General features: G+C 35.1%; 1 protein-coding gene across 1 annotated transcript in view; it reads right to left on the reverse strand.

The window, feature by feature from the left end:
- LOC140163311 (epididymis-specific alpha-mannosidase-like) overlaps positions 1-27,661 on the reverse strand; it is a 49,279-nt gene that overhangs the window by 13,232 nt on the left and 8,386 nt on the right. Inside the window, 7 exon segments of the mRNA XM_072186713.1 lie at positions 84-230; positions 1,910-2,101; positions 3,565-3,833; positions 5,560-5,708; positions 6,440-6,626; positions 9,818-10,011; positions 21,090-21,288. Coding sequence (XP_072042814.1) covers positions 84-230; positions 1,910-2,101; positions 3,565-3,833; positions 5,560-5,708; positions 6,440-6,626; positions 9,818-10,011; positions 21,090-21,288 — 1,337 coding nt within the window.

Genomic DNA, 27,661 nt, shown 5'->3' on the forward strand with positions numbered 1-27,661 from the left:
TAAACGGTGAAACATGATTGAATCTTTAAATGTCCACATATTATTGGATCACCTTGAGTATGAGGGAAATCATGAATTCTTACCTGTAGATGAGTTCTTTATTGGTATAGAGAGGTCCTATTCTGAAGTCTAACTCAATATGTCCACATACTATTGGATCATCATGAGTGTGAGGTAGATCATGAAGTCTTAATGTTACACTGTATCTGCTGTTCACAGGATCATAGAAACTACATTGAACATGCAAAGAAAATAATAAGTGATGAATGAGTTAAGGCGACTCGATCATTTGTGCGTAATTAATAATTATAGATGGCCAGGGGATTATTTGAAGAAGTTAAAGAGCCCTAAGAATAAAAAACTGTAGTGTAATTCACGACAGACACAATTTCTTTATATGACAAAAATTAATTTTTGTAATCGATCAAAAAACAAACGTTTTATATCAATTTTAAATTTAGCCTGAATCGGTAAATATGGTACCTCTCGCTCTTTTTTTAGGTCAAGGCTGTTTTTACCATTATGCAGCGAACCATTGTTGAAGCTATTTCACATACATGTACAAAACATTCTAGAGAAAGAATGGGGCCATATACTGTTGAAATATCTTTTGTTGATTTCGAATGATAATGTCATAAATTTTAAGGTCAAATTCCTGAAACCAAAACAAAACATTGCGACGCAGATATTTCCCGACTTACGCAATTTCATCATCACATCAGTGTCTTTATTATTTGTTTGAAACCTTTCCCAAACGTTAGGTGCTCTTTATGCATAAAAGCGGCTAATCTATCTTTACAAAACGCATCTTTTTTTAGTAAACAAAAGGCTAAAGATGGCATTATGAGATTTATCATTTATCATTACACTCCTCCACTCAACTGCAACCGTGGCTGAGCGGTAAAGCGCTAGACGCGTAATCAAAGGAACTTCCGAATCGCTGGTTCGAATCCCAACGAAGCCTGTGGAAACTTTTTTTTCTTCAAAATTCATGATCGCATTCGAAATGAGTCACTTGTCGGTAAATCATGTATCGTATCCTTAACACATTATAGGCATATGCTTACAACACAACAGTAAACGTAATGTCAAGAGCTTTTTCAAAAACACTGCGATATTACATACTATGTTTGTATTCCAAACATTTCCTGGAAAATTGTGCCATAAGTTGGAGTAGAAGTAAGTATTTTTGTAAGACCGTATTTCAAGTAATTCTCGAGTTTCACAATACGATGCACCGCCAGCGGCTGCTTTTGGCAGTCAATTTTTTGACTCAGAGTTGAATTTGCCATTCTAGCTGCTCTTGAATTTTCACGCGAGTGTGATAATAAATGTGTTGAAAACAGCTCCACGAAGGATTCCCTGTGATCAATAGATGGAAAAATGGATCTACTATAGTTGTAAATTGTTGTTTTAGTGTGCATTCGCATGTAACATCATTATAATGACATTTAAACCCACAATGATGCATGTTCCTGTATTGTATTCAGATATTCGCGGGCTTAAGATGTCGACTCATTTTCCCATGATGCACTGCGTATTTTAGCCTCGACCGAGCGACTGCGCGCGGGAGGCGCATGGTATTGTGAAACGCGAGAATTGCAAATATATATGATTGAAATGTAGAATATGGGTTATACTTGGTAAAATAAAAACAGAGAAAATAACAGCGATAAATGGCTGTAGTGTTGTACCACAACATTAACATTTCTGCTAGGTTTCAAGAAAATCCAAGAATATTTACTTATTTGACCTCTGATGACCTTCAAATCATTTTGAAAAAAATTGACTTTTATTACTGTCCATATTCACAAAGTTTCATGAAATCTTTAGATATTTGTACCTCCAATTAGAAAGTTAACAGTAAAAAATAGATAGTCATCATCATTAAGTTTATCTTTTTACTCACTTGTAGAACGATTGTACGGTTTCATTGACATATGGTCCAGTGATGATATCCAGTTTGACCATGTCTCCTACAGCATGAGCAGCACCCATTGGTCTAAACACATAATTATTAGACTCTTGACCAAACAATACATTATAATGTGCATTGTACTCCATGTAGAGTTGCTCCATTGGGACTGTAGTACCACTCAACCTGTTGATGGCAAAATGGACCAAACAATATATTATAATGTGCATTGTACTCCATGTAGAGTAAGGCTGTGACCTATCGGGTAATGACGTATCCGGTACCGAGGTAAATTTCGGCGGGTAACCGGTACCCGAAATTGCAACAAAAAAAAAAACCATTTTTTTTTTTTTTTTTTTTTTTTTAATTTTTTTTTCAAAGTTTTTTTTTCGGTTTTGTAGTGTTTCTGGACCTAGACCTAAATGCTAGGATCATGGTTGACCTAAAAAAAAAAAATTGAATTTGCACATTGTTTTGTAATTTTAATATGAAAATTGATACATAGTTTTCATGTCATACTCTATTAATGATATCAAAATGCATTGAATTTGAATGCATTTTGATATCATTAATAGAGTATGACATGAAAACTATGTATCAATTTTCATATTAAAATTACAAAACAATGTGCAAAATTCAATTTTTTTTTTTTTTTAGGTCAACCATGATCCTAGCATTTAGGTCTCAGGTCCAGAGACTCTGCAAAACCAAAAAACTTTGAAAAAAAATTTAATTTTTTTTTTTTTTTTTTTTTTTTTTTTTAATTCGGTAATCCGTAAATGGAATTTGTATCCGGGTAGGGAAAAAACGGGCGGGTACCCGAATATCCGGGCTTGAGTCACTGCCTTAATGTAGAGTTGCTCCATTGGGACTGTAGTACCACTCAACCTGTTGATGGCAAAATGGTCCACTATTGGTGACACTTTTATTACTGGTACAATATGTTGTAATTTACACCTGTTGTGTCCTATACTGAACATTGAATTATAGAATTGATATAACTTGCACAAGATGATGTGCAATTCTAGAAATTAACTTGCATTGTGACTTTAACCCAAATCCTCTCATTGAGCCTTTTATTAATCAAATTGAGCCTTTTATTAATAGTAGGCTCTCAATCAGAAGTCGATCAGATTTAGGCTCATCAACACTGCCCATCAATCATGCGAGGAAAATCATAACTCACGTTTCATTAGAGAGATTGCATCATCAAACTTGATACATAACCTAATTGTGTTTTACCCTCAGGCAAGTTACTAAAATACTCTATAAGAATTATGAAATATCACATCATCAAATGTGCCACAATCTGGTCCATGAGGGCCAAAGGAGGCAGATTTAAAATTGCGATAAACATGATAAAGTCAAAAATATGGAGTAAAAAAAAAACCCCAATACATAAGGAAAATACATCACAAAAATTTAGAACTTTTTAAACCAGTATGCTAGACCTTTGGTGTTTTCAGTATATGATATCCTAATGTTTTGTATAGGGTAATAATTATAGCAACTCAATTTTCAAAAAATTCCTTCCTATGGAGCAGATTGTCATTGTGTCAAATAGCCTCAAAATAAATGGAAAAGATTACTTTGCTTAAAAAGAGTGTGGCTTGATGATGTTTAAGCTTAATTATTATAATTATACTTACTTGTTTGTTATTGACACCATCATGTTGGTCCTATTATCATATGTTACTATAAAACAATCGTTACTAATAGCAACCGTCTCATCCTTATCTGTGCGGTTAGTATTGTCGGTCTTGGTTCTACTTTTAGCAGGATGCTCATGTACAGTACCAACTTCTTGTGTATGGTGGGTCGAGTTGTAAACAATGAAATAGGTGTCATAGGTCAATGGCGGAAGTTGAACATAGATGAAAAGTCGGTAGGGTTCCCCTGGACCTAGAGGTGGGTTGACCTACAAACACACAAATGTGTACATCCATATCAAAACGATGCACTTGTCGGCTGCTACATGTGTCTCATTTCAAATAATAATGAGGAATAAATACCAGACTCATCTCAAGTGAAGGTCACTTCAAATCATCCACAAGTCACATGGTTAAGGAATGTTCTTTGTATTCCTAAACCATGTGACTTGAGGATGATTTTAAGTGACCTCCACTTGAGATGAGTCTGGTATTTATTTCTAGCTATTATGTGAAAAGAGACACATGTAGCAGCTGACAAGTGCATCCTTTTGATATGGATGTACACAAATGAATCAAGAAAAATATACTGTTGTTTATCATGTTTATTCCACTATGACTTTAAATAGACCTACAATAGTGTATTCTAATGTTTAATTTCATCCCCAGCTGATTTCAATTGGATTTTTTAAAGTTCTCAGTAAGTTACCTTTTCAGTTTGTTAACCAAAATGCATCTTTCTTAACAACTGCTATACTTTTTGCAGTAATAGGTGATGTAATCTGATGTACCAGGGTTGTATATGGCCATCTAACTGCCCATATATGACAATCTAATATGCCGGATTTCCTATAGTACTTGCATTGGGCTATATGAAGGCAAAGGTCATGTTATAACTTCCTGGGCCAACCTCCCCATGTATACCTATAGGGGCTATTAGGTAACAAGGTCCTTAAAAGGAAATGACTGAATCTTTAATTTTATATAATTATTTCAATAATTATGCAAGTCCCTGGCTATATATCATTACTAGAGACTATGACATTTACATGCTAAACAATATTTCAGTCCACAGCTCAACATAAGCTTACATAAATTACTTGTTATACAATCAGACAGGCCGTGTTATGGGCAATCTCAAATAAATGGCCTATAGTTATGTATTCGGCGTTGGTCGATAGCCGCCACAATGTCACCGCTACTCGCTTCTCTGGGGTGATGGCTTTACAAAATTTGTTATCTATGCTCCGTGGTAACGGCACTTTACTTCTGGGTCGTTCTAATATCCGGGTATTTGGATTCGCTCCACTTACATCATAACCCACTTTCCATGAAGGTTAGCCCGGTAGTGTGAATGCGAAATCAATGTGGATCGACACCACATTACTACCCAGGAACGAACCCACATTGTGTACTGTGAACACAGCCATAGTGGCCATACAGACTCCGAATAGTGGATGTAGAATATTTGATGCAACATGCCTTCGTTAGTTAATCTATTCCCATTCTATTTCCAGTAAATTTTTATTTCTAACGAGTGTTTGACGACGTAAAAATCGATAATGTTATATGTCAAATATCTGGTGGAAATAATTTTACATCATCACACATTTGTTAGAAGTTCAATATTACTGAAAATAGAATAAGAATAGATTTTAATCTAATTATTAATTGATTGTCTTCATTATTATTATTTAAAAATAATGAAGACATGTTGCTTCAAATATTCAACATACACTTAAAAGCGTGTAGCAGCCTTTAAGATTGTTACCAAAACACAAACCCTTTGTTCATAGAGTCTTTGATACAGTTCTAATAGCAACTTCATGATTTTCTGGCCTTTGGGCCACCAATTGCCATTGGAATATTACCAATCATCTAATATGACATAATAATGTCAGATTACAAACCAAAACAAAGCCTACTGTTTCTTTGTGTTTTTCAATTTGTAAACCAAACATTTGACCTGGGGCCAATCAAAGGAGGATGGCCTACCTGACTCCCAATAGTCTTTCCGTGTTTGTTTTTAACGATGACATTAGGATTAGTTACATTGACAGGCATAAGGCGACGAACTAACCAACCAAGGGGGTTGTATGCCACTAGAGGTACCATTTCATTACCATCTGCATTCTTCAAGATTTCTGCAAAGGTATAAAAAAACAATACATTTTTATTTCAAAATCTTCACTAACATGATATTCAGTCCACTAATGTAATATTTGTTAAACTATTGGTAATGAAAAACTAACAATGAAAATAATTAAGGGCTCTGATAGCGAATACGTTTGTGAAGATTATCATTCATCCAGGTAGTAAATAATAAATTATTTTGAACTACAATCTAGGCAACTGGACTTACGTTTTTGAGTGGGAAATGTTCACGTTCTATCCTGAACGCATCATCAGCCCGACTGATCTTCTGGCGGTAAAAGTTCATTGACCTGTGAAACGGATGTTGTAGTATCACAGGTCACCTTCGAGGTCCTTTTGATTTTTTGAAATTGGTGATTTTTATGTCAAAATTGATATTTTTGACATTTAACAGTCCTAGAAGTAAACTCTGATAGCGAAGTTTGAACAGTATTTCTGTGGGCTCTGAGAGCAAATCAGACACCCCAAATTGCATTCTGAATATGAGGAATGTCCTTTTGATTTTTTGAAATTGGTGATTTTTATGTCAAAATTGATATTTTTGACATTTAACAGTCCTAGAAGTAAACTTTGTAAATCTAATGATATGTACTTAAAGTGTATGTAATTGGGATGAAAAGCTGACCATCAATTGAAAATGTGGACCTTTTGTATTGAAAATATACATGAAATTTCATAAAAAAATCCTACAAATTTGAGGTCTTTTGAGTCTTTTACTCACCCTGTCCTTGATCCGATGATGCCACTGCTAATCTAATCCCTGAATCTTGATCCCCTCCACCAATCAAATCATTAATGAGATCACCAATGACATGTCTAGTTTGATTGCGATTTGTCATCAAGTTTTGATGATACATGTCATACACTTTTGGAGACATTGTTCCTGTGATTCCATCATGGTGCTGTACCTAAACGTGGTAGAAAACAGGACACAAATCATAATCATCTACTCATCCAAAAGTCATTCACATTTTACAGGGTATAGCTTGTGCAGTTTGCACAGGTTTAGGCCATGGATTTTCCATGGACCCAAGCTTGTGTCCCTTACGGACAACCCTAGATAAACAAACAAACAAACAAACTTTACTGGTATAAGAAAGAAAGAACAGCATACCAACCCAAAGTGTTACAATTAAACAAGACAACATATCCCCATTACCTACTTTACTGATAGTTGATAATTTCAATTACATCTTTTCTATCAATAATGTGCCCATCTAACCAATACATTTTCTCTTGCTCTCCTTCTATTTTCATTCCCAGAGTGCAATATTTCTTGCAGCAAACATTACTTACGAGGGACAGTCAGTATGTTTTAAGAGTTGACTCGTGACGTCATATGTGGATTGTTTTCATGGCATTTCTCAATGATTACATAAACACTGTACCTTTGTCTTTCAAACAACACATGTAAAAATTATACCATACACATGATTACGTAACAGCATTAGCATAAAATCAATATACTAGGGACACTGCCAAATCACGCAAAAAGGCGGGCCTTTTAAATTACAGAAAAAACATGTGTTTACAATGTCCGAAAACAGCAAAAGTACAAGGTGCATATGGCTAGTTTTGGGCAGGAATAAACACTAGGTCCTCCGTTTGCATTTGGTAAAATATGAGACTTGCCATTAAACTTTGGTGTAAATGGGACGTCTGGAAACTTCAACAACTTTGGGGCTTGAATGGAAGCAAAATTATTCTGCAAAATGGCGAAAATGAAAAAGCAGTTATTACAAATGACATTAATTACCTCCAAAATGAAACAGACTAAAATATAATGACTGGTCACGTGTGAGAGCTGGTTGAAATGCACAAAAATTGCTAAATTCCATTTAAATAGGGCCTAAAATATTACAAAATGCTATGAAAATTCTAATTTAAATATTCATGTGAATTTTTATGGATGATCTCAACCTGAAATGAACAGAAAAGTTTAAAAAATAAATTTCTCATTCAAACGATGGCCTCTCTCTTTGTACCACTACTTTTTGTATAAATGTAACAATGGTACAATAACAGTTATATTTTAATCACATATTCAAATATTTTCTAGGGAGACTCCCGTTTAAATGTTTGGAGATTAGTCAACAGAACTGGCAAAAAAATTTAAATTTCCACGTTTCCTATTTTTGGCAATATCAAGATTTTTAAAGAAAGAAAAGCCTTGTTTTTGTCCAAAATAAGACATATTTGACCACGCATTTTAAATAAACTAAAACTTTTACAGCCCAACAAACATGGTTTAATGAACTGGTAGTTTGTGTTCTATTACTGTTCCAAAAGGCAGCATTCTCCATTCTTTAATTCCTGAGAAAATATAGAAAATACAACAATACCTCATTTCAGCCTCTTATTTCCCTTAACAAAAACGCCTCAATTTCACCAGGTGACTCTAGACCATTGATTTTATGCTAATGCTGTTACGTAATCATGTGTGTGATAGAATTTTTACATGTGTTGTTTGAAAGACAAAGGTACAGTGTTTATGTAATCATTGAGAAATGCCATGAAAACGATCCACAAATGACGTCACGAGTCAACTCTTAAAACATACTGACTGCCCCTCGTACAGCACATGTTCTTGCTTCATGATTAATAACATTGCCCCTCCCTCTCTTCTAATCCAAGGAACTTTTTTCTTAAGGGTCATACAGACTCTGAATATTTGGCGAAGAATATTCGTTCAACAAATATTCTTTATTCAATATAATCCTTTTAATTCATTTTTATCTTCTAATGAATGTGTGTTGACAGAAATTTAATTATATGTTTTGTCAAATGTCTGGTGGAAATATATTATCAACTTTATGTCATCAAACATTTGTTAGAAATTATACATTACAGGAAATAGAATGGGAATAGATTAAATACTGAAGACATGTTACATCAAATATTCTACATCCACTAAAAAGTATGTAGCAGCCCTTAAGGTGGTTCGAAAGGCAAGGTTTAGGGAAATCATGAATTCCAACATTTTTGCAAATATCTCCAAAACCTTTCATGATACAATCTCAAGTGAGTTTGTGCTTATGTAGGGATATGTTGGCCATGTTATGAAGGTAATAAAACCGTGCCATGGTAACCAAGTAGTCGCTATTGGCTTCTGACCAATCACATTAAAAGTTGGTTTTTCCTGTTTTTTCATAAATCACTTCATTTTTCCCAATAGAAGTATACTCACATGTTGAGTCATGTTCCTGCGCACCTCCACTGATTTTCCCGTAAAAAGTTTGTAAGTAATATGGAATCTGTGGCCAAAAAACGAAGATTTCACTTTGACCCCCCCTCCACTGGGATTTTTTTTTTTTTTTTTCAGTGGAGGAGTGCAGGAACATGACTCATCATGTGAGTATACTTCTATTGGGAAAAATGAAGTGATTTATGAAAAAACAGGAAAAACCAACTTTTAATGTGATTGGTCAGAAGCCAATAGTGACTGCTTGGTTACCATGGCAACGGTTTTATTACCTTCATAACATGGCCAACATATCCCTACATAAGCACAAACTCACTTGAGATTGTATCATGAAAGGTTTTGGAAAAAAAAAAAAAAATGTTGGAATTCATGATTTCCCTAAACCTTGCCTTTCGAACCACCTTAAGGGATTTGGAATGAGCATTTTGACAGTATTTTTTGTGGGACATGAGAGCACATCAGACATATCGAATTGCATTCTGAATACGAAGAATGTCTTTCTGGTATCAAATAATTTTCATTTTTTGAAATTCACAATATAATGCAAATTTTATGACAAATTATTAAAATTTGATATTTTTCACATTTTTGATATTTAACAGTCCTCGAAGTAAATTTTATAAATCAAATGTTATATTCTTAAAGTGTATGTAGCTTGGAGGAAAAGCTGACGATCAATTGAAAATTTTAACCTTTCATATTGAAGATATGGATTTTTTCCCCCCAAAAGACCTAATTTTTTTTTGCTAACTCGCCCCTTGTACTGTACACTAGAAATCAGATTGACCTATCTTCTGGGAATGCATTGAACATTATTATGATGTTAACTGATAGTGGTAAATATCTTTTGGTTAAATAGCACCTTTACATATTATACAGTATGTTATTTTATATTACCTCTGCTGAAGCTTTCCGTAGACCCTTCAGAGTTTCCATCATGGACGTTTTATTGAGAGTAGAATGAGCACCTGCTTGATTATTGTATATTGTAAACAATCCCTCTCCAGCATGGAGTGTAGCCTGGCTACTACGAGCTAAGCCTTTCAATCTGCCATAAGATGCATAAAAACCTGCCCAAGAAGAATCAAAATCTGAAAAAAAAAGGATGTAAAGAAAAGACACTTTACATTTAATCTTATAACTGGTGGATACCCATCAGGCCAAAACAAATTGTTTGCTTGTCCATATAGATCACTTTCAGAAGTTGGGTCGTTCGGTTGGGAAAAGTTTTCTTGTTTTTCTTACAATCTTTTTTTTTCAGGTACCAAAAGTAAAATGTGGAGAACCTGTTTGTATGTTAAATCTACTTTATTTGAAGTTGAGAGTCATATTTTATTTTTTGGTGCCCAATTCAGCCGACAGCACTGCATTTTGGTGTTACAGCATGATTGATATGCATGGGCCAAAATGTTGTTGTGATACGATAATTCAATGGTAAAACGTATTGTGTGAGCCATTCTGCACCGCTGACACCATTTATAACGTGGCTGAATACGGTAGGCTAACTGGTAATAATGTTCATGATAAACGTTAGCTTGGTTTGGTAGTTATTTATTATCTTCCTTTTTCCTCCATATAAAATCATAAATAATACTAGAGCGGTTCTCGGGCTTCGCGGTTTTCTGCTTGGGTGGTTTGTTTTGGTACATGTGTTTTGGTGGTGATCATTGATGGTGTTTGTGATTGATTGGTTTAGGTTGGGTGATGTATGTTTTGTTTCTGTTCAGAACCTTGTGGGGATTTGGAGTCGATGGGTGGGGGTAATTAGTTAAATGTTTGTAAGAAGGTAAAATGAGAGGGTAGAGGTTTAAAATGAGGTAGACAGTAGGGGTATGGTTGAAGGGAAAACATAGCAGCATGGACACTTGGCCTGGTGAAATTGTTGGTGAATAGAATGTGTGTGTAATGTTGAAACATTTGCCATTAGACAATCTAATTATGATAGTTTTTGATAGTGGTGTAGCCATTGTGGGCGGGCTGGGTTGCGGTGTCTTCCTGATTATTGGTGCATAGGCTGTTGGTAGATGATGGGTTAGTGTTGAAACTTAAGTGGGGGTTAACAATAGACGATTGTGTTTTACATGTTAAAGAAGCAAAGATTAGTTGCTGGAATTATTGAAATTTGGGATATGATGCTTCCTTTTGGTTGTTGATGTTAGGACATTGAAGGGTATTGATATAGGCCCTATAAATTTGATAAATGTTAAAACGCTGTGAAAATTGTATTTAAATTTTAGCTTTAACTGTCATCCCCCCTTTATAGATTGGGAGGACTGCACTGGGTGAAAAAAAGTTGGGGTCAACAATTCATAAGTTGTGTGGCCAATTGTTTTTAAAGTACATTGTACAAGTTGTGCTCCATTTGCTATGTTTTGAAATCCTGGTTAGGCACTGGTTCTAAAGGTTGGTATATACTACCATTGCATTTGCGATGCATAATTGTTTTGCGCTGTCGATATATCGATAACTTTTGCAGCTATGCAAGTCAAGTGATTGATTTCAAGTTAAAATATAGGCTTCTATTTAATTATGGGGATATTTGCAATGGAGTAGTTTGCAGTACGATGCATTGCGGCAATGCATTGCAAAGCAATTAAAGCATTGCAAATGCGGTGGTAGTATGAATGGACCTAAATTTGTTCTTAATGACATGACTTGTCTTGGTCCCAGCTGGTTTGTGTTCTCCATCACTAAACAAACCGTCTGGGGCCAACCTTGAAATGATGATTGGTGATTGCCCAGGGTTGGTTAATGAATGTCCAAAGAAAACGGTGTTCAATTGGCTATGGCTGATTTATTATGGCGTGACTCGTGTAAGTGACACATACATTGTATTTGTAGATACTGCAAACGCAAAATGTACGCAAGCTTGTAGTCTCCTCCGCAGCCAGTTTGGTTACGCTCCCTCCACACAAACAGTCTGCCAATGGCCACTTATAACGCCGTTTCTGATTGGCTACACGTAAGTAGCCGTAGAGCTGTACATACGGGAACTTTATTGACCTCAGTCTATATGGCGAGATGGCGGGTCAAACTTGCTCATGAATAATAAAGTAGCCGTATAGCCGATCGACCAATTGAAAGCTTTGTTTGACGTCAAGCTGGATTGCGTCGGCTGAAAACCGTTAGCGAATCAAAAAGGACCAGTTCGTGACCATTGGCAGACTGTTTGTGTGGAGGGAGCGGAACCAAACTGGCTGCTGTGGAGACTAGCAAGCTTGTAGCCACTGAGGTGTCAATCGCCTGATATCGCCTTTCATGTCAGCGACTTCGAACGCAGCTCGCATACATTGTGTTGATTAATACGGGATTCATAACACTGCATTGTGTTTACCTACTTGCCTTATTTGGCAAGCTGGGACTGAGACTATGACATGACATGATATCACACACTTTAGTGGGTGCGTGTTCAGTACATTCTATTTGAACCAATTGGAGGTGGATCGAAGCAAAATGGATTGATTGATTATAAGGGCCTTGTAACTATTGTAAAATGAAGAATTGAATCATGAAATGAGTGGTTGTCTGAAAGGGCAATTATTAGTTTGGAATGCTTAACTTTGGTTATTAAAGGGGTATTTTGTGATCCACAGCCTCATCCCCCAACTGTTCTCAAAAAAAGTTGAGATTGTTATATCACTGGAAACCTCTGGCTAAATAATGTTTATGTACAAAATATTTCTTGAAGATTAATTTGAGTAAATGACCGTACCCTGCGTCACTTATTGGTTGGTAAATGACCCAACCATGACGCATATCCCCGGGGTCCTAGGGTGGGTCATACAAGTGACATGTGTATAATCATGCATAACTCGCAAACGCAAAATCGGAATCAACTGAAATTTTGGGAATAGGCTTTTTCGTGGATATGTACCAAACATGTCATAAAAAGAGGATGCTAGGATCACGAAATCCTCCTTTAATCAAACAATGTATCATGAAGAAATAAAGACAAAATAATCGGCATAATTCCAGTACAAATTGTTTGTATGCAAACGGCACAGTTCACCGCATTGCAAACGCACTGCAGCCTCCTCGTGTTTATCTCTCGTTGAAGAACTGTGTGACGATGTCTGAGCATGCGCAGTTGCAATTTTGAAAAATTGCGAAAGGGCTTATACACGCTCGTCAGAGGTTTACTGCTTTTTAGTATAGTGCTGCCTGTGATAAACATGCATACATTGGAGAATTGAAGAGACATACTGATGTTACATAATGAGAGTATACACCATTTAGAGTGAAAACATTCTCACCATAGTTCCACCGCAAGGTTTCCATATATACATCGTTATGTATTCTTCTCCCGTGCATAATTTTCGCGAACTACCCTTCACAGCCCAAATTATATAAACCTGCACGCTAAACAATGCATTATCTAAAACCTGCACGCTAAAAACAATAGATTCTAGATAATACGTGCACGCTCAAATACTAGAAATACTACTTTCACATAACCATATAGTAGAATTAGGTGGTGCTTTCGACACAGAGGTCACATAACTATATAATTGTCTGTTCGATATATGTACCATCAAAAAAAAGTACTAATATACATTCTGTGGTGTTAAAATGGTATAGTTACAAACGGTGTTCTATAATAGGGTACAATTACCGAATAGGGTGCAACTCGCTAGACTTGAGTCCAGTCCTCGCTTACGGAGTTTAGGGTTAGGGTTTAGGGTTGGGGTAGGGCAGTCTTGTAATAAGACTAGTAGAGTTGCACCCTATTTGGCAATATCATTGTCATAAATTATGATTAATGACCTCAAATAAATCAAACATCAAATGAGAATAATCGAGCTTCTATTCATTAAAAAGGGCCAAAAACAGGTGGATCATAATTATACAAGATGACACCATTGCAAAATATTCAGCATTTTACAAATGAAATACATGTAGGCCTATATCTAAAATAACATAGCCGGGCCCGGGAAACACACACTAGTACATAATATCATGATCATGCTTTATAATACCCAGGGGCGGCGCCAGGGTATTTTGATAGGGGGGCAAACATTTTGTGAGATTTGTTATGCGGCGCGACAGCGCTGCGCGTCGCGCTTGCGCGACGCAGGGGGGGTCTGAGGGGGGATGTGCCCCCCTCCGAATTTGGAAAATTTTCAAAATGAAAGCACAATGAAGCCATTTGATGCAACATTTTCAGCCTTTTGGGGGTTATTTATTTATTTTCCAACAGGCATATTTTTATCGATTTCATTCACTGGCCCGACTTTCGCCCGCTGGTTTTAGGCATGGACCTACTCAATTACGTAGTAAATCCAACACCTTTTGGCAACAGAATAAGTTCATGGTACAAATGTGCACGAAGTGCGCGAAAATTTGCGATATTGAAGATTATAGGCTCGTGAAATATGGTGCATGAAAAGTTAAATAAAGTCGCGCGAAAAGGTCCACTTTATGTCTTTTTGCGAGCGTGGCGAGTGAAAAAAAAAAAAAAAGCAGGTTTTTTATGCTTTTTCAGTCAGAAAAGGCCAAAATTTGCCTACTCATGAGCGTAGCGAGCTAAAAAATTGGGTTCTTTATGCTTTCTTGGTCAAAATTTTAGGAAAAGTCCAAAACAGGTCCACCTTTTCAAAATCAGCCCCCAATGAATCCTGGCTACTCCCTGGCCGTATTAAGAAGCCAATTGCTTATTTATATTGGTGCATAATTTTTACACTATCTGAGAGAGCGTTCTAGTAGGCCTATAGTATAGGTTTTGGATATACAATGTGATGAAAGCCCGTAAAAATGTGTGATATCGGACTGAAAGTAAACTTATTTATAATGATTAGGGCTAATTGCTGGCACTGATGACACATGACTTGCGTGTGTCGCGTCAGGACAGTGATTGTAGCCAGGATTTTTCCAAAATATTTGGGAGAAAAGGCAAGAGAGACCATGTAAACTTTTATGGGGGAAAGTTTGCCGAAAATGGGCCCAAAATATAAAAACCAACAACTTTAAAACCGCGTAGGTCAGCATTCCACCAGGGGCAAGATGTCCGAAGGAGGAGTTTATGGCCAGGAAGGGGAATGGCTCCTTTTCTTCTTCTCCCTCCTCCTTTCTCTCCCCTCCCTTTTCTCTCTCCTTCTTTTCTTTCTCTTTTTCCTTCCTTTTACCTCTTTTTTTGGAAATCATAGGGGGGGCAATTGCCCCCCCTGTGGCGCCGCCCTGATAATACCATAGGCCTTCAAACACATGTGTTGAAGGCCTATGATAATACTGAACAAATTGTTAAATCCCAATGTCGTGTGTTTTAATATAAGTAGATTTTAAAGTTCAAATTATAGAGCTATAAAGTCCAGTTGATATTCACCGTAGTACTAGTCGGACATCTAAATCGATCGTTGAACTGGTTCAGTGCTCTAAATGATCACAACATAAAGTCAATTGGTTACAAACCATGCGTGAATAAGTTACTAAAGTATGACGTATGGCGCAATCGATACCATTGATAGCTAACATACAGGGATTGATTTTCTTTACCAGTTAAATGCTACGTAGCTGGTCAATGTCCTGACGGTGTTTTTAAAATGTAAGATATTTTCCTAATATTAAAACTAATATAATGAATGCAGCAATTAATATTGCCTATTGTTTTAATAGGCCTACACTCAAAGTGTATGAAGGATAATGTACTGTGCAAATGCATTCGTCAAGATATTGCACTTGCCATGGAGTTATTGCATTTAGCTCTTGAGCCTATCGGCTCTCGAGCTAAATGCAATAACTCCACGGCGCGTGCGATTATCTTGACGAATGCATTGCACTCAGTTCATTATCCTTATCGTCTAGACACCCTACAAGGAATGGCAATGCTAAAATAACTAAACTGATTTTAACTTAGTTTAATACGATTATGACTACCACTAATTACAATAACAATTATTCGGCATGTACACACAGTAGATAGAGTGGTCATGGCACCGAATAGATTTGAAAGGCTTTGCATGCAATTGAAAACGGCAAATTTGATTTTTAGAAATCGCTTTTATATAATCCATTTGTAATCAGAAATTATGGGCTACCCTAAAATTTGGAGAAATTACCCAGATTTTTAAGTGGAAATAGCACGTGATACTTACGGCTCAACAAAATAATCTTTTTTCGGTCAGAAATGGGTGAATACAAATTACCCAATGCATTTTATATCGACATATTCTAACATAAACATGCTGGCATTGCCAACCGGCGACGATCAAGGGCGCATCCATAGTATTACTCCTGTCAACTTTAGATCAATTCCTTTTTCAGGTGAGAACCGATGCTTACCCAATCAAGTGGGAGCGGACAGTAAACGGGGATGCAAGCGAATACAAAATAATTACGTGAACTTCTGTCTTCAAACAGGCCATCGCTATACAAAATAAAAACTTCAAATTTAACATATATAATTTCAGTTCAAAGAAACATAGGCCTATTCCTAAAACATTAAAACAACGAAACGACGATCAGATCAGCAAAATTTTTTTGTTTTGTGTTACTGAAATGTGAGTTTACTACGTTTCGACACACTTTATTTTGAAGCAATAGCAATTTGAAATTCTACTTGCGTGTCCGCGAATATGCTATCGCTATTAAATACAACTCCCAATTTAAGACATTCAACTATAAAATATCCTAATAAGATTCTGGGAAATAGTAAATTTATTTGATCTAACATTTTATCTCGCTTTATCTTCCAGCGATAGCAAGTTTTAACCTACACACAAAGTTTTAAAAGTTTACAGTTGACTCGACACGGAGTTTGGGAACGTTCTACTTTTACCCATTTCTTGAGCGATGCATGATGGCGAATTGTAACATGTTACAGCCTATAAAGTTTTTTAAGTTAAAACGGGTACGATTTTAAAGTTGAAACTGAAATAAGTTAAACAAGTTCAACCCATTTTTGTAAATCTCATATGGCAATTTTGAATTTGTAACCTTTACATGATTTCGTCAAATCGACCCGGAGTATTAACCCATTTCTTAAGCGATGCGTGATGGTGAATTTTAACATGCACGAAGTTTTAAATAAACAAGTAAGCAAGCGATGGCAAGTTTTAACCTTCACATGATTTTGTAAAGTTAACCAAAGTTTGAAAAAGTTTTTAACAACTTGCACAAAGTTGAAACAGAACAACCGATTTCCAAATTGCAACTGTAACAAGCGTAAAGTCAATATCGTAGTTTGAAAAAGTTTTAAACAATTTTTACTTGATGAATTTTGTAAAATTTACGGAGTTTGAAAAAGTTCAACGCAATTCTTAAGGGATGGTCAATTTTAACATGCAACAAGCGTAAAGTCAATACGTAGTTTGAAAAAGTTTTAAACAATTTTGTAAAATTTACACGGACTTTGAAAAAAATTCAACGCAATTCTTAAGGGATGGTCAATTCAAAGAGAACAACCGATTTCCAAATTGCAACTGCAACAAGCGTAAAGTCAATACGTAGTTTGAAAAAGTTTTAAACAATTTTTACTTGATGAATTTTGTAAAATTTACACGGAGTTTGAAAAAGTTCAACGCAATTCTTAAGGGATGGTCAATTTTAACATGCAACAAGCGTAAAGTCAATACGTAGTTTGAAAAAGTTTTATACAATTTTGTAAAATTTACACGGAGTTTGAAAAAAGTTCAACGCAATTCTTAAGGGATGGTCAATTTTAACATGCAACAAGCGTAAAGTCAATACGTAGTTTGAAAAAGTTTTAAACAATTTGTACTTGATGAATTTTGTAAAATTTACACGGAGTTTGAAAAAGTTCAACGCAATTCTTAAGCGATGGTAAATTTTAACATGCACGAAGTTTTGACGCTGAAACTGAAACAAAGACACATCCCAAAATCATAATAAAATAGCCACAATTGCATGCATGCAAGCCAGCTTCTGATTTTAATATCACGCTGGATAAATAACAGAAGAACAAGTTTCTCGAAATTTTGGAAAAAGCCTGGAAGCAGATGTTGATGAATGAGACCGAATGAATTTCACGCCTGTCTGCAGTGGATACTTTGAAGCGAAGTGGCGCTTTCCTTGGCGTGGTGTAAACAAAAGCGATGGAATATAGCATAGGTGTGCGCAACATCATTTCAATTAATTATTTACCGATGCTATAACATTGTAGGCGCTTTCAATGTACAAAATCTTCTGTCATAGCGCTACATAATCGCTATCATCATCATCAATTAGCCCAACACGGATGAGTCATTCATGAAGTCAAGTACCAATTTCCTTGATGTGTTTGCAAACCTGATTGGTCCCCATATTTTACTGCTAGAAAGGCGATTGGTCAAAAAGGCACTTGAACAATTGCCCACACATTGATCAGCCACTTTGACCTTCTTATCACGAATTGATCACGCGTCACGATTAGTGACAAGTAGAGCTATTACTAGTAGGGATTTTACGTTTCCAATATTACATTCACATGGACGGTCATTTTTTTGCGTGGTCGGTAGGATTTTAGCGAGTAGATTTCTTGCAATATTTGGCTTATTTACCATCCAATTTATATCCTACAATGTACCTGTAGGCCTACATCTTTAGCATATCAAGGGTGGCTCAACAAAAATAATTTTTTGAGGTTTCTGATCGTCACGCTCAAACACTTTTATGGACACAATTTTCTCAGCCTCCCAGCCATTAAGTTACTCGTTGTTAACGACGTAACTGATTAGTCGCGACCCCAGATTGCAACGTGGCTGTATCGCGAACATGACTTGAAGACAGAAACCGGCTGTAAAAGAGGTGGGTCATCTCGCGAGAATCTCGCGAGATCTTGTGACTTGCATTGTTTCATCTCGTAAGGTCGATGGCTCAAAAATTATCTTTGAAGTATCACAAATTCCAAGTGTAAGGTACTTGGATACATTAAACAGGATAATTATGATTTAGAAATCAGATATGTGAGTACCAATTTTATATAAATTGACTCAATTGCAAAAAAAAATGTTGCTACGTTTGTATAGATCCCAATGACACACACAGTGGCATAAGCCAGTCTCTGTGTACAAACGGCGTACATGAGACTGGCAAGTCTATACCACATCGTTACGACTCTAAAAGCGACCGAGTCAATGGGGGATATACTATCATGACTATTGGGCAACTTCCACTTGATTGGCCCTCAGCCAGTCTGAGATAGAAGTATAAATTAAGTAACCAATGGCAACGGTAGGCAAAACCGCTATCATGACGATTATATGGACCAACCTCTGGTTGGATCGCACGGAATACAGAGTTGCCAATGCAGATTAATAAGGTATAATATTGGGTGACTTTGTGAACGTCCAACTAAATTAGTACAATTCTGAATACTTCGTTATTCTTTTTGTAGATGTCGACTACCATTCAAATTTAATAGGTTTCATCATTAGCACACACTTGACATATCCTGAAAGTGTCACTGAAAAAAAATACTTCGTTTGTCTGCTTTTTTGTATACAAGAAACACATGAGACATCTGTTTGTGTGGACTTTGTGCAAGGAGCCCAAATCCCCACAACAAAGTCATTTCATATGAATGTACAGCAGAGCGAACCCCTCATAATGTCTGTTCGCCTAGAGCGTGAGTGAGAGAGACTGAGAGAAAGATTTCTCCCGCACCTGGTTTTTATTGTCTCCCCATTCATAACCAAATTTCTTTTGATAATTAAAATTGATGACTCAGCAATTTATCTGAAATATTACGATGGTGTTTCTATTTCTTAAATATTAAAAAGTAAATAAGAATATTCTCAATAAAAATTCCTTTAAAAAAGGAATGTGGCGCCCAATGTGAACTTGGACGTGATATGGTGAATTCCATGGTGTAGATTTGGTATTATAATGATTTTTCTAGGGAAGAGTAGAAGATGATCAAATGCAAGAGAAATGTGTTTGATTGGGGAAGGTGTTCTGACAATCCAAATATAAACTTAGTCCACCTCAAATGACCTGTAACAATTTGTGATTGACATTACTTAATTCACCTCGGATGACTTTGATCTGACATTCAACATTTTCGGCTTACACCAATCATATCCATAACAATTTAACTCTTACAACTTCCTGTCAACTCTCTAATTTAAAACTCTAAATTTCTGTCTGTTTGCCTTAATGCCTTTTCTGTCTGGTACCATTTAGTACACTACAGTTTGTTACAATTATTAAGATAAGCAAACATTGCTGGGTAGATAACAGGATTTAGTTATTTACTTAATCCAATCATGGAGGTAGTAGCTAGTAGCTAGTACTACCTCCATGCATGATCCAATCATGGCATTTAACGTCAATTTTGGTTTTCAGTGTTTTAAAATACAACAATGTAGAACATGTATAATTAATATGCCGTGTTGTTTGCATGCAGTTTGCCGCCCAATTGTGCCACCATATTGCAACTTTGGCAATAACCGCTATATAGATTCTATGGTAATTAGCAAACAAAAGCCATCAGTTTAAGAGGCCTCGTTAATTGAACTTATCACTATGGACCACAAGAGTCTCATCCCAATGGCATAGTCCAATAACCTCAATTACATATTTCATAGTGCAAAATTTGACCTCAAGTTGCAGAGTATGAGTTTGTGTACCCAAATTTTCAAAGGATGACGGTACAAATGTATTAGGGTTTAAGAACTGTTCCCATGATAGATGAGCATGTTGTGGATCCTAGTGTATGGTCAAATGTCACCGTACCGTCTATCGGGTTCTAAGGCACACGGTAAACTGGTTGAACGCATACAAAGGATTTATTTGGTGTTTTTATAAATCCTAATTTTGTATTTTAAACAAAGAATATACGCTCACCATTTTATCCCGTGCATATTAGAAAACAATAATAAAATAAAATCCAAGCAAATTGTGGTTTTATTTCTGAGCTGGGCATAATTTTAGCAAAACAATTGCGAAGTCAATCTAGCAAGAGTGAAATTAGAAGCTTTTCACAAATTCATGCCTATATTGTGGCGCCTCCGTAGAGGGCGCCACAAAAAGGTATGGATCCCCCATCAACATTCTGCACTGTTACATGTGGGCAAAGCTCATTAGCTATGCAAATTGCAAAGTGTGAATGTCCAGATTGCAAACCAAAATTCTGCACAGTGTCATGGAGCAGTTTTATTAGTGTTTCTTACATGTTGCTTCAGATATTTGAATCTTTTACAAAATATGGATGGAAAGAATTTTATAAACTTATTACCATAAGAATACGGAAGGAAGTCCCCCTCAGTCTTCAGATCCCATGTATGATCAGCACTATGTATAGCTTTGAAGTATTCTCCTACAGTGGCATAACGAAGCTTCACTCCATACTCTGCTGAATGGCTATTAATGTAGTCCATCAATGGATCCATGTTCTCAAACATAATGGTGGCATTGAAAAACTGCTTATCACATCCCTGAGAAAGAAAGAAATAATATAAAAAAGAATTCAAATACAAAGGAGCAAGTAAATCACACAAAGAACACTAAAACATGTAACTTGGTGACATACACACAGGAAATTCATGCAATATTGAGATGAGTCCATCAAAAAGTAATAAATTTGAAATATAAATTTATACTATTTTGAATTCAAAATCTCCAAAGGCCAAACATCATGTAATGCAATGAAATACACACAAAGAGCCTTTCCGAGTAACAACTGGAGTGCTTCTAGTACAGGAGCAGCAACCTCAAAAAAATGACTTCGTTCATCCCCCACTACATACAAGGTTTGACACCATAGGTAGTTAGTATGGACCCTCTAGATCACTGCTAGGTAGGTAGTGGACTCAAATTGTGGTATCACTTTTTTTTTACAGGTCATTTTATGTATGGACGATAATCGCATAAAATCACAAAAAATAGGACAAAATTAAGGGTAGGGGAGATATAAACTCCAAAAACTCAACTTTTACTCATTATTTTGAATTCATTTTGGTATCAATATGTAGCTAAATGATTTTCCTAACTTTCTAGTATTATTTTTAAACAAAAACAGGTTTCATTTGAGCATATTTGGAAGTATATAGTCCATAAATGAGTGGTAATCTGATTTTTAAAACCATATGTGTAAAGTTTGACATTGGCCTCAAATCTCACAACTATAGCACTTTATATTTTCAAAATTGATTCAGTTTCCATTTTTTATTTTTTTATTTAAATTTTAATGTTTTATTTTGTTTTTAATGTTAAGCATATCAAGGGAAACATTATTGTAACAGTTCCAATCATTATAATATGTATGAGTTCGTTGGGGTGTCTGTGGGACGAGGTGTGTGTGGGGTGCTGGGTGTACATAGGGTAGGCCTATGTGTGGGGGAGGGATGAATGTGTGTGTACATGTCTTAAGATGCCACTACACTGCACCAACTTCCATTTACAAAATCCGTTAAGTTTCCATTGATGTAATATTTTGAATATTTATGTGTAGGACGTGAGTAACCACTAGGAAAAAGACAAAAAAATGTTTAAAAAAACCCAAAAAAACCAACAAAAACTGATGTTGATTTCCCTCGTATATCAGCATAACATAGAAAAATATTAAGGGGTAGGGAAAATAAATCATCAGAACTCAATATTTTACTCATGATATTGACTTCATCTTGGTATTAATTCTATTTAATTCAATTCAATATGTATATCTAATTGATTGTTCTAACTTTTTAGTATTATTTTAAAGCAAAGCGACCATTAGTTGTCAGGTAGATACATAGAAACTGTGAGAAAAGGGTACGTTTTCTATGTCTAACAGCGTAAATATGACAATATTAAGGGGTAGGGGAAATATAAACTGCCATAACTCAACTTTTACTCATGAAAATGAATTCATCTTGGTATCAAAATGTATCTAATTGGTTGTTCTAACTTTCTAGTATTATTATAAAGCAAGGCGACCATTATTTGTCAGGCAGATATACAGAAACTGTGAGGAAAAGGTCAATTTTCTATGTCTAACAGCGTAAAATGACAATATTAAGGGGTAGGGAAATTTATAACTGCCATAACTCAACTTTTACTCATGAAAATGAATTCATCTTGGTATCAAAATGTATCTAATTGGTTGTTCTAACTTTCTAGTATTATTATAAAGCAAAGCGACCATTATTTGTCAGGCAGATATACAGAAACTGTGAGCAAAAGGTCAATTTTCTATGTCTAACAGCGTAAACTGACAATATTAAGGGGTAGTGGAAATTTATAACTGCCATAACTCAACTTTTACTCATGAAAATGAATTCATCTTGGTATCAGAATGTATCTGATTGGCTGTTCTAACTTTCTATAAACAAAGCGATCATTAGTTGTCAGGTAGATACACAGAAACTGTCAGAAGGGACCGTTCACAAACACTTGTAAGGGGGAGGGGCCGGATGCAAAAAAAATTTCATCGCAAAAATTTTTCGGCCCCCCCTTTACAGACCTCAAAAATTTTAGGGTCCCTTTTTGACATGAAAATTATGGGTCAACCCCATAGAAATTCACCAAAAAAACTCAATTTTTCCAGGAACATTTTTGGTCATTTTTTCAGCCCCCCTTAGGAGGACCAAAATTTTCAGACCCCCTTTTTTGCATCAGCCCCCCCCCTTACAACGGTCCCTAAATATGACAATATCAAGGGGTAGGGGAAATATAAACTCCCATAACTCAACTTTTACTCGTGATAATGAATTCATCTAACGTTCTAGTATCATTAGTTGTTATGTAGATACAAAGGAAATGTGAGAAAAAACTTCCATGTGTAACAGTGTCAAATATGGTAATATTAAGGGTAGGGGAAATATTACCATAACTCAACTTTGGCTGCATTAACTGTGAAGGGGAACACGGGAATACAAATCGTTGCACCAAAATTTGAATGTAGTATACGATTGAGGTTTCTTACGTTAATTGGTGCAATTGGACAATTTTTAAAATTTGACCTTTATTTATGGTATTTTTGATATATTGGACGTTATAACCCCTGAACTAAGCTTCAGAGAACTATGACAATTGTCTTCTTTTAAATTCTTAGCGATGAGAGGAACAATTTGAGATTACAACATTACAACATGATAGGATCATTTTTTAGTATTGGCCCCATTATGACCTTCAACCCCTGTATGTCCCCTTACCCCTTAATATTGTCATATTTTACGCTGTTAGACATGGAATATCAACATTTTTCTCATATTGTATGTTTAACTACCTGACAACTAATGGTTTAATTGCTTTTAAAATAATGCCAGAAAATGAGAACAATCAAATAGCTACATATTGATACCAAAATGGAATTCATTTTCGCCAGTGAAACTTGTGTTTTGGTGATTTGTATGTCCCTTACCCTTAATATTGTCATATTTTACGCTGTTAGACATTGAATATTAACATTTCCATACATTTTATGTCTATCTACCGGACAACTAATGGCTTAATTGCTTTTAAAATAATACTAGAAGGTTAGAACTATCAAATAGCTACATATTGATACCAAAATGAATTCATTTTCATCAGTAAAACTTGAGTTTTGGTGATTTGTATGTCCCCTACCCCTTAATATTGTCATATTTTACGCTGTTAGACATGGAATATCAACATTTTTCTCATATTGTATGTTTAACTACCTGACAACTAATGGTTTAATTGCTTTTAAAATAATGCCAGAAAATGAGAACAATCAAATAGCTACATATTGATAACAAAATGAATTAATTTTAATCAGTAAAACTTGAGTTTGGGTGATTTGTATGTCCCCTTACCCCTTAATATTGTCATATTTTACGCTGTTAGACATGGAATATCAACATTTTTCTCATATTGTATGTTTAACTACCTGACAACTAATGGTTTAATTGCTTTTAAACTAATGCCAGAAAATGAGAACAATCAAATAGCTACATATTGATACCAAAATGAATTCATTTTCATCAGTAAAACTTGAGTTTGGGTGGTTTGTATGTCCCCTTACCCCTTAATATTGTCATATTTTACGCTGTTAGACATGGAATATCAACATTTTTCTCATATTGTATGTTTAACTACCTGACAACTAATGGTTTAATTGCTTTTAAAATAATGCCAGAAAATGAGAACAATCAAATAGCTACATATTGATACCAAAATGAATTAATTTTAATCAGTAAAACTTGAGTTTGGGTGATTTGTATGTCCCCTACCCCTTAATATTGTCATATTTTACGCTGTTAGACATGGAATATCAACATTTTTCTCATATTGTATGTTTAACTACCTGACAACTAATGGTTTAATTGCTTTTAAAATAATGCCAGAAAATGAGAACAATCAAATAGCTACATATTGATACCAAAATGAATTCATTTTCATCAGTAAAACTTGAGTTTGGGTGGTTTGTATGTCCCCTTACCCCTTAATATTGTCATATTTTACGCTGTTAGACATGGAATATCAACATTTTTCTCATATTGTATGTTTAACTACCTGACAACTAATGGTTTAATTGCTTTTAAACTAATGCCAGAAAATGAGAACAATCAAATAGCTACATATTGATACCAAAATGAATTAATTTTAATCAGTAAAACTTGAGTTTGGGTGATTTGTATGTCCCCTTACCCCTTAATATTGTCATATTTTACGCTGTTAGACATGGAATATCAACATTTTCTCATATTGTATGTTTAACTACCTGACAACTAATGGTTTAATTGCTTTTAAAATAATGCCAGAAAATGAGAACAATCAAATAGCTACATATTGATACCAAAATGAATTCATTTTCATCAGTAAAACTTGAGTTTGGGTGGTTTGTATGTCCCCTTACCCCTTAATATTGTCATATTTTACGCTGTTAGACATGGAATATCAACATTTTTCTCATATTGTATGTTTAACTACCTGACAACTAATGGTTTAATTGCTATTAAAATAATGCCAGAAAATGAGAACAATCAAATAGCTACATATTGATACCAAAATGAATTAATTTTCATTAGTAAAACTTGAGTTTGGGTGGTTTGTATGTCCCCTTACCCCTTAATATTGTCATATTTTACGCTGTTAGACATGGAATATCAACATTTTTCTCATATTGTATGTTTAACTACCTGACAACTAATGGTTTAATTGCTTTTAAAATAATGCCAGAAAATGAGAACAATCAAATAGCTACATATTGATACCAAAATGAATTAATTTTCATTAGTAAAACTTGAGTTTGGGTGGTTTGTATGTCCCCGTACCCCTTAATATTGTCATATTTTACGCTGTTAGACATGGAATATCAACATTTTTCTCATATTGTATGTTTAACTACCTGACAACTAATGGTTTAATTGCTTTTAAAATAATGCCTGAAAATGAGAACAATCAAATAGCTACATATTGATATCAAAATGGAATTCATTTTCGTCAGTGAAACCTATGTTTTGGTGATTTGTATGTCCCTTTACCCTTAATATTGTCATATTTTACGCTGTTAGACATGGAATATTAACATGTTCGTACATTTTATGTCTATCTACCTCACAACTAATGGTTTAATTGCTTTTAAATAATACTAGAAAATGAGAACAATCAAATAGCTACATATTGATACCAAAATGAATTCATTTTCATCAGTAAAACTTGAGTTTTGGTGATTTGAATGTCCCCTACACCTTAATATTGTCATATTTTACGGTACTACACATGAAAAATTGACATTTTTTAAACATTTTATGTCTTTCCGCTAACAATTAATGGTTATTTTGCTTTAAAAGATTACAACAACCAAATAGCTATATATTAATGCCAAAATGAATGAATTATAATGAATAAATGTCGAGTTACGTTGGTTTGTACGTCCCCTAACCTTTAATATTGTAAAATTTTACGCTGTTACACATTGGAAAATTAACATTTTTATCATATTTTATGTCTATCTTATGGTTTTTCTGTTAAAAATAATACTGGAAAGTTAGAGCAATCAATTAGCTACATGTTGATACCAAAATGAATTCATTACTATGAGTAAAGGTTGAGTTATGGTGGTTTTTATTTCCCTACCCTTAATAATGCCATATTTGACATGGTTATACATAGAAAAGTAACCTTTTCTCACATTTTATGGCTATCTACCTGACAATTAATGTTTGCTTTGCTTTAAAATAATACTAACACGTTTTAACAATCAATTAGCTACATATTAATTCCAAAATGAATTCATTATCATGAGTTGAAGTTGAGTTATGATGGTTTATATTTCCCCTACCCCTTAATATTGTTATATACACACGCTGCTACATGTGGAAAAGTAACTCTTTGTTTACATTTTCAGTCGATTTTCCTGACAAACAGCGGTTGATCTCACCCCACACATATAAATATTCAAAATATTACATGAATGGCAACTTACCAAACAAATTTTGTTAATAGAACTTATATAGTTCAGCCGAGTGACATATTAAGACATGTAAAACACCCCAACCCTGAACCCTATACACACCCCGCACCCACCCCCACATACCCAACCCCACCTACCCCAAACCCACACAACACAAACCAACATGCAAGCAAACATGCACATACATAAATATTTGAACCAGAACATCAAAGTTTGCCTAGATATGCTTGATATTAAAAACAAAATTAAAAAATGGAAACTTAATTAATTTTGAAAATAGAAATTGACACAATAGTAAAATTTGAAGCCAATGTCACAAAAACACCCACCCTACGCATTGTTGTGAAAAATCCGATTTTTCACTAGTGTATGGACTGGCCACTTCAAATCATGATCAAATGAAACCTAGGTTTGCTTTCAAATAATACTAAGCAGTTAGAACAATCAAT

Source organism: Amphiura filiformis, chromosome 1 (genome assembly GCF_039555335.1).
Source record: "Amphiura filiformis chromosome 1, Afil_fr2py, whole genome shotgun sequence".
NCBI classification, from domain to species: domain Eukaryota; kingdom Metazoa; phylum Echinodermata; class Ophiuroidea; order Amphilepidida; family Amphiuridae; genus Amphiura; species Amphiura filiformis.